Source organism: Nicotiana sylvestris, chromosome 10 (assembly GCF_000393655.2).
Source record: "Nicotiana sylvestris chromosome 10, ASM39365v2, whole genome shotgun sequence".
NCBI lineage: Eukaryota > Viridiplantae > Streptophyta > Magnoliopsida > Solanales > Solanaceae > Nicotiana > Nicotiana sylvestris.
The window spans coordinates 172514160-172523035 of NC_091066.1; the positions used below are offsets into that span (position 1 = coordinate 172514160).

Below are 8876 nucleotides of genomic sequence, written 5' to 3' on the forward strand. Positions count from 1 at the left end.
ATAAATTTCTAAATATAAATATAATATTTGAATAAAAACTATTAAAACCAATCAAACAAAAGAAAAAAGGAAAATATGACAATTGGAGAAATGTGATTTTAATAGGAAAAAGTTTTGAGTATTATCACTTTTAGCTCACGCTAGAAATTATTTATATGTATAAAATACGTATAATTTTTGTATATATATATACAACTTAGACGAGGTACTATCTTTTTTAGTCCGTTTCAAAATAAATGATACATTTTTAAATTTGGAAATAATTCAACTTTAAACTCTTCATTTTACCCTTAATGAGAAGTTTTTATAACCACACAAATATCATGGCCCCGCTAAACTTTTATCCCTTAAACTTTTAAAACCACAAATTTTAAAATTATTTCTTTTTCTCTTACATTTTCTTCAGCTATTATTTTTACAAACATTTATACAATACTCATCTTTTATCAGAGTTTTTTGCGTATAGTGGACCGTACCAAAAATAACATTAAACAAAAGTAGCTACCTACCACATTTGTCTGTAAAAATATTTCTTTTTGTTTCCAACTCACAGTCACACTACTCAAGAACAAACTTTTGTCTAATCGGGGACTGATCTCGCCGGAAAAAGCTCTCGTCGGTTAAATATGTTGTCATCTTCTACATTGAAACAAGTAGTAGTGGGTTCACTTCCAACAGGTCAAGAACCAAATGGGTCCCAACCAAAAGCGGCTCCCTTTTCACTACCAATGCTCAAGTTTAACAAAACTCTTCAGGTTTTATTTTCTGATCTTTTTATGCTATGAAACTGATTAAAGATCACATTTTGTTAGATGGGTGTTGTACTTTATTGTTAGTTTAATGTGTATTTGGCTTTAGTATTGAAGTTGAACTTACTGTACCTCCTTCTCTTTAGGCTTTGTTTTCTGATCTTTTTTTATGTTATTTAGCTGTTTTAACTTCATATTTTGTTAGATGAGTAATTGTACTTTATTGTTGGTTTAATGTGTATTTGACTTTATATTGAAGTTTCTAGTTGGCTGGTATTAGTTGCAAGGACTAAGTGGTTTAGCTCGTATTCTGTATTTCATCTCTTATATTGCTGTTATTTTATTATGCATTTTTATGGTACTAATATATCGGCTCCTGTTGCTCTTTTTGAGCCGAGGGTCTCCTGGAAACAGCCTCTCTACCCCTTACCCTCCCAGACCCCACTTGTGAGATTAGATTGGGTCGTTGTTGTTGTTGTTGACTAAGTGGTGTAGCTATTGTGAAAGAATCTGAGCATCCGACCCAAAATTTTAATATAATGAGTGGCTTAGCATATGACTTGGAGACACTTGCTATACTGATTTGAGCATGTGTTGTATATTCTATATGCGTCTAGGGCTTTGGTCTAGTGCTGAGAGCATCGTGCGTGATAAACCCTATTGTAGAAAAAAGCCTAGTATTTAAGTGGAGAAGGGTAGAGGAGCGGACCTATTATCTGCCGAGTTCTGAACGGACTCCACTTCTCCTCGGGGATCTCTCGGTTATAAAAATACAAGAATAGAATAAAATGTGTTGCGTATTCTCTACCGGCTAGGTGGATGAATGGAGTTTGATAAATGATTAGGGGACTGTGATGCTGATCCTTTAAGCTTAATTAAGCATCATTCTCGCTATCTCAATCCAGAGAAAAAGGCAAGTACTAGATTTATGAACTTCTGTAGATAGACTACCTTAGTCCTCATTATAGATGTAGCGAGTGCTTTCCTTCCTGTACTAGTGAAAGGATGAAGGTTGGGCTGCAGGAAGTCTCTGACTTTCAAGTTAGTAACACTCGGTGCATACTTGTAGATAGTAAAGAATGTTGTGCAAAATCTAAGTCGTATCAGACAGTAATGTTGGTATTCGTAGGATATACTTGTTGGAGGGTGATTGTGCTTTAAGTGTTAGGGGTTTGCGGTGCATCTAATGCTTTTCGACTAAGTTTCTTTGTAGTTGGTCATATTTGTTGTGACAAGCTAAGTTGCTAAGACACTTCACTTTCGGTGCTGCACCCGTGTCGACACGACATGGGTGTGAGATCCGTACTGGATTTGGTCAACCGATTTTGGGTACTTTGACCAAAATGCTGATAAATTTGGGACATATCCAATGATTTTTTTAAATTAAAACAAAAGTTAGAGTGAAATTGAAGAAAATAGAGTACCTTGTATATAGAAATTTATATGTCAATCTTTTTCCTTTTATCTCCTTATCGAATTCGTCTCTTGATCAATATTCTGACATTCTCGGAATACCTTGTAAGTTTTCCACATAATGTCTCATAAAGTAGACATATTTTAATAACTCTATTTTTAGATAGTTGAATTATTTTTAGCCGAATCCCCACACCCGTATCCATAGTCTGGATCCATACTCCCAAATCGTAAAATTTAGATCAAGAAAGATCCAACCTCTAGATCCGCACCCGTATCGGACACCCGCACTCAATTCCGAGCAACTTAGGTGACAAGTGATTCCATGAAACACTGGAACTTATGAAGGTCTCTCATCAGTGTCAATTTGTTGGTGTGTTTGGAACAAATCAAGGAACGGGCTTGAGCCACAAGGATAATAGAGGACATGATTATAGCTTAGATTGAGGTTGAGGCTATGCCATCTAGGATTTCTATTATAGGAAATAGTCACAATCTCCTCTTAATTTGTTACCACTTTCCTTTGTTATCCTTAGCTACTGAACTGATTTCTCTGGTCATCCCGAAACATGGCATTTCCTTTAGGCTGGTAATGCCCCAGCCTCACTTTCCTCTGTAAATCATTAGCACATTGGATCAGGTCCAGACTTAATCTGATGTAAATATCTACCTACACTCCTGAAGAGTAGTCCAGAACAAGCTTGCCGCTGTCTCTTAAGGGTGATGTCAGGGCTAATCTAATTAACCACCCTCTCAAGTTTTAACAAGTAGTACCCTATTCATGTTGCTACTGTTATTAGGTATAGCATGCCTGACATTTAGAGTTCCTTCTGCTATTCATTGAGCCTAAGTAACATGCATGTTGGAGCTTTGCCTGTCGTTCTCTCAAGCACATATCCAAGTTAGTGCTATCTGAATCCAAGGGAGTTGACTGCAGCATATATGTTGTTTAAGGAAAACTAGATATGTATTTAGAGCTGAGAAGCATCCAAGCAAGCTAACACACTTGAGAATCGATGGAAGCTTACGTAGAGAGAACTATATTTAACCTTTTAACTAAGTAAGCAATTTTCTTTTTCATCAAGCAGCATCAAGGATGAATCTTTACGGTTACAAATACACAGCTTCTCGGTAATCATGAGAGGAGCTGAGAAAATCTTTAAGTATCTAGTCATATGTATATATTCAATAAGCATAAGTATATGTACTGGTTAAGCCTTGCCCTCACTCTTTCTCATCCATATTTCCCAAAACATAAGTATATGACTTCTTTCCGGTCATATTACCCAAACCACAATCATGCTGAACGGTATTTGATCTTCTCTGTTTGCTCATTCTCCTTCCAAACAAAAACTACATTCAACCTTGACTCTTAACACTTTTGTGTACCTGTAAAATTTTCAACTTATGTGAAGAGAACAACATTGAATAAATCTAGCTGGATGTAGAGAAAATATATCTTTCAATTCTTTATGTAAGCCTGGAAACAGACTTGCACAATTTCTCTTGACCCTCTCCGCGAAAATCAGACCAGTCACTTTTTAACAATAAAAAAAACATCAGATCAGTAACCTTCCCTTCCGCAAATGTACATCATGCTACTAGGACATGCCCAGGGTTACAACCTTTAGAAGAGTGGAAATTGTTCTCTCCGAGAATGTTTTGTTGAATGGCTCATTAAACAGAGCCACTATTGCATTGCTATTTGTAGTGGGAGGAATACATAAAAGAGATAAGTACATTACCTACCTTAACACCCCCCCCCCCCCCCAAAAAAAAAAAAAAGATTGAGAAAAAGAGGAGGCAAGTACATTACGTATAAGATGAGTGCAACATCTAACAATATTACCTACAAGCTATCATCTATCTACAATAGATCAGCACAAATGAGTCCTAATACCTTAACACTTGCATTTTCAAAGAAGAAAGAGAAGTCAATATTAGCTTGGGATTTAACATTTGGGCAGCTTGCAGCATTTTCCGTTTTTCAGTCACATCTATTTCTTGTAGAAATCTTAAATGGGAGAATATTGAGGTAAAGAACATACAATTTGGATCTTTGTAGCTATAAGAGACCAAATATTGGTATCTGCTTCTGAGATATGTCCCTGCTCTTTGTGCTTCAAAGAAAATGCAAGATCAACCACTTCCTTATCTTTTTATATCAATCAAACTGGTATAGTAGACTTTCTGCAGTCTCCCTCTGTTTGTTCTATTGTCCTATGGCAGTTTAGATGCCCTTGTTCTGTTAATGTTGAGCGCTTAAAAGTTGCTGCATGTTAATCTATCTACCCTGTCGCTGCACATGATTTGATAAAGTATAGGGATCAAGGAGTTGAACTTTTGAACTGTGTGTGATATAGTGTTATAGAAGAAGTATACCAATATTTGTAATACCAACCTGCCTAGAAAATTTGCTACATAAAGTGGAATGTGGGTTGACAAGTAAGGTTTTTTTATGTTAACTTCTTGGGAAGTGACTTGAGAGTAGCATTTTCTAACTAGTTGATGTGAGGCGGGCTGTAGGATAGTCTAACAACCATAGATTAGATTACCTCGTGAAGACTTCTAAAATGTTGAGTTCCGATTTCTGGAACATTTTCCTTATTTTAGATCGATCCAATCATCCCCGGAAATATAACATTGGCTTACTTGAGTTACATGGTGGCCTATGCAGAGTTTAGAATTTTCAAATGTTTTACTATTGTAAAACATGTAAGCAACTCATGTTACAGCAGACTCATTCGTGTACATAATACTAAATGTTTGTAAATATCATAAGACAAAAATAAAGACAGCATACTGAAGTAATTGATGAAATCATGTGGCAAGCTTTTATGTCGAGTGCATTAATCAGTACCCCATGATAATATATGTTTTTACTTGACAGGATATTTTTGTTTCAACGACAAATGTAGTTCTTTAGTTGCTCAACTTATGGTGGTAAAAAATTTGTACCATTTGATTCTTCGATGAGCCTTGGCTTTTGAATTCTGAAGGCAGAAACCACCTTTTTTCTGGTTTGTTAGTGTGGGAACCAAAAACTAGCAAAAGATGCATATTTCCACGTAAATTTTAAGGACTGGGCTTTGTATGCATGTCACTATAGCAAATGATATATGTGCTATGATATATGCTTCTTATGTATTTTTTTCTCTACTAACCGATTGACATGTGTACAAGCAAAATCAACGAGTAAGCTTCCGTGTGCTGTTTTCAAAGTTTCTCTGCTTTTCCATTCTTGATGTTATTTCCTTCTACCAATCAGATATGAAGTTGAGAGTCATTCAATGAGCAATTCCAAGGATAATTTTTTTATTCAACGTAGACATTTGTAGTTGGTTCTGCAACAGTATTTAGATGTTCTTTCTTTTGTACCTTAGCATGTCTCTTTCCCTTCCAGTTGAAAGGCAAAGAAAAGGAGCTACATCTGCAGGAGACGACCGCAGATGCTGTTTCAAGAAGAGAATTGATAGGCTTGGCAGCTACAACATTAGGTGGACTTGCCCTTTTTGCTACTGAGCCTGCAGAGGCACTTGAAGTAGCTGATATCGGGAGTTCGCTCAAGGAGCTGCTGGGAATTTCCAAAGCCAAGCCAAAAACTGGAGCGGAAAACCAAAAGAATCCAAAAGTTGAAAATGACAAGAAACCGAAAATGGATGACAAAGGGAAACCAAGGAGTGAAGGTGATTTAAAGAAGCCAAAAGTAGAAGACAATGGGAAGAAACCAAAGAGTGAAACTGATGAAAAGAAATCAAAAATGGAAGGCAATGTAAACAAACCAAAGAGTGAAGCTGATGAAAAGAAGCCTAAAATTGGAGATGATAAGAAGGCAGTAAGCCCTCATCACTCAGAGAAGGAAAAAGTGTCATCTTCTTCTCCTGCTGCACCAACCCTTCCCAACATTTTGAATAATGCAGTTCACTAACTTGTCACTAGAAATGTTGTTATGCTTAGATACATTTTCAAGAAACTTTACAGACTTTTCTTATGCTACTATTCATTGTAGCTAAACTCATGTCTAAATGATTACCTTAGACAAGGTTTGTATGGGTCAATGAGCTCAATGTCAAGACTATTTAAGTATTTTCAGATAAAAGATTTTTAATTTTATCTTTTCATTAAACTACAAAGCCTTACATGATTGATATCATGCAAACCTCGTGCAAAAAGGGGTTATAAAGAAAGAAAAAGATTCATATAGATGATACCAATTAGTTGAGACTAAGTTTTAGTCATGTTAGTACGTATACTTTAGCTACAATGTTTGCTATGAATCTTCAGTCTTGTTAGAGATTTGCTAGACCCCAGACTTTACGAAGCGCCATCAGCGCAGGCCAGACAATCGAAAGTACCAAGAAAACGGTAAATAATACAAGCGATCAAGCTGGCAAGTTAGGGATACATGATAGATTTTTGGAGAAACTAATCTTTTATAATATTGAATTAAGAATAGCTTAAGTGGGACATGGACATTAGGATTCAAATAGCTTATCTAACTTGCTTGGGATGGAAATGGAGCATGTTCTAGGATTAAATATTGTTAGTCTAATGTAGAGCAAAGTGCATATAATAAGTTAACACCCATAAAATAATTTCATTATAGTGGAAACAACAAATACTTGTAATATCTCACTATAAACTACAAACAAATATAAAAAACCAAAAAAGGAAAACAAAAATCAAGCAGTTTTCTTGTTCATATTTTCCACTAACTTGCGCATTTGGAATCTCCAAAACAAGAAATAAGCTAATCCTAATCCAATCAATCCATATAACCAAATATTATCTTCTTTATTCTCTTCCTCAGATTCCACTTCAACTATACTAAACTTTTCTCTCTCTGCATTTCCCATTTTACCCTCCATTACATGCCCATATAACACATATACCCTATTCCGATCTCCTACTGCCACAGATGTAGGAAATCTCTCATCTTCAAGGGCAGTTTCGTCAAATATCACTCCCTCTCCCCACCCATCATTGCTCTTTAAGAAATACAGCTTGTGTTGACTCACGACTAATACGACGCCGTCTTTTCTAACGGCCATTCCATCAGCTGCCGTTAAGTCCTTGTTTAATCTAACGGTCCTTGCCGTTCCGTCATCAACGTCGACTTTGAAAATTTTCCCCGTATTTGATTGGACGACTAGTAAGTAACCATTGGAGCTGTAAACGATGCCGTTTAGGCCGCATTTATGATACTCTGTAGTCGTGTCCACGGGATGGGTTTTGTACGCCTTAGATTTAGATAAGACTAAGACGTCGCCGTTTATGTCAATTTTCCAAATGAAATTACCACCTGAGTTCGTGACGTAAGCATTGCCGGAGAAATCGACAGAAACGTCGTTTGCGACGGCGGAGTGAGCTTCGTCGGTGACTGTGTCGACGAGAGGGGAGAAGAAGAGGCGATGGCGTGATCGGAGGTCGTAGGCGGCGAGGGCATTGAAAGGCTCGAGAGATTCTGGCGACGGCATGCGGTGGATGCAGGCGAGGAGGCGGTTGTTGCGGCGGTCGACGGTAAGGCCGAGGAAGGAGGAGTTTTTAGGGAGAGAGGCGTCGGAGATTAGAGTTTCAACGACGCCAGCGTCAGAGACGGAGAGAAGTTTCTGGCGGCGGGTGCTGCCGACGATGAAGTGCTGAGATTTAGGATCCCAGGTGAATGATTCCGGGTAGAGATTCCGTGATCGGAAGTTGATGACGTGGGGTTTTCTTGCGGAGGAAGGAACAGAGAAGGCGATGAATATGAAAAGGATAATTAGGGGTAAAGTGGGTTTCATGGTTTTCATTTTGAGAAGTTGGTGTCAGAGAGAGAGAGAGAATTTATAGTATTTGTTTTTCCTGCTAAATAATCAGTTTTATGCTAAATAATCTGTTTTGTGCTAAATAAAAAGGTTCTCTATCGCTAAATTGAAGGCTAACTTTGTCTGAATCTATTGCTTGATTAATCCGCATTTTAATGACACATGGCTCCTATATGTTAAGAAACTTAGCTCAGTAATAATATAAAACAAGAAAATAGACAAGAATGTAGGGAGCAAGGGAGGAGAGATTTTTATTTCTTTCATATATTCAAGTGTGTACAATGTGATGTCCAAACCCTTTATTTATAGGATGACATTGAGGTATACAAAGGAATATTATAAACATGGTATTAACTATTGAGATTATGGGGAAGATCATGGAGGAGGTTATAGAGTTATGGGAATTACAACCATAATGGTGAAGAATAGTGAGAAGTTAATGAAGAAGAGTAGTGTGAGTAACTTCTATCCATTTGTTTGAATTAACCATCTATTTGAACCATTGTAACCTCTCATGAGCACTTAAATTGTTTATGAACTTTGTAAAAGTTAAAGTGTGAGGTGGTTTGTTTGGCTTTTGAGTGGAACTAATGAAATAAGGAGAAAGGTGCACTGTTTTGAAGAAGTAAGAGCTACTTGAATTGAAAAATAAAATAGTTGTATTGCTGTAAAAAAAAAAAGTATTCCTTTATAAGTGGTGACTCTTGATATAATTGTGCTTAAAGAAGTATGGAGTAATATACGTTGATGTGAAGGTGGAGTTTGGTTTGACATAAGTATGGGGTTTGAATGTTAAAGTATATGTATTAAAGTGCTTAGGGAGGTGGAGTCTCTCTTATATCTAAATGTATCCTACCCGTCCCGTAGTCTACATTACAACTAAATAAAGTCCTACTTGATCCTAGACTGA

General features: G+C 36.8%; 2 protein-coding genes across 2 annotated transcripts; one reads left to right on the plus strand and one right to left on the minus strand.

Moving 5' to 3' along the window:
* Window positions 1-438: 438 nt before the first annotated feature.
* On the plus strand, window positions 439-6283 carry LOC104214349 (protein PXR1-like). Its single transcript, XM_009764002.2, has 2 exons — window positions 439-755; window positions 5566-6283. Exons 1-2 carry the CDS (start codon window positions 627-629, stop codon window positions 6088-6090), a joined length of 654 nt encoding a protein of 217 aa, XP_009762304.1. The 5' UTR covers window positions 439-626; the 3' UTR covers window positions 6091-6283.
* Window positions 6284-6732: 449 nt separating this feature from the next.
* Window positions 6733-8041, minus strand: LOC104214348 (uncharacterized). The gene has a single exon (XM_009764001.2). It carries the CDS (start codon window positions 7949-7951, stop codon window positions 6845-6847), a length of 1107 nt encoding a protein of 368 aa, XP_009762303.1. The 5' UTR covers window positions 7952-8041; the 3' UTR covers window positions 6733-6844.
* Between the last annotated feature and the right edge of the window lie 835 nt (window positions 8042-8876).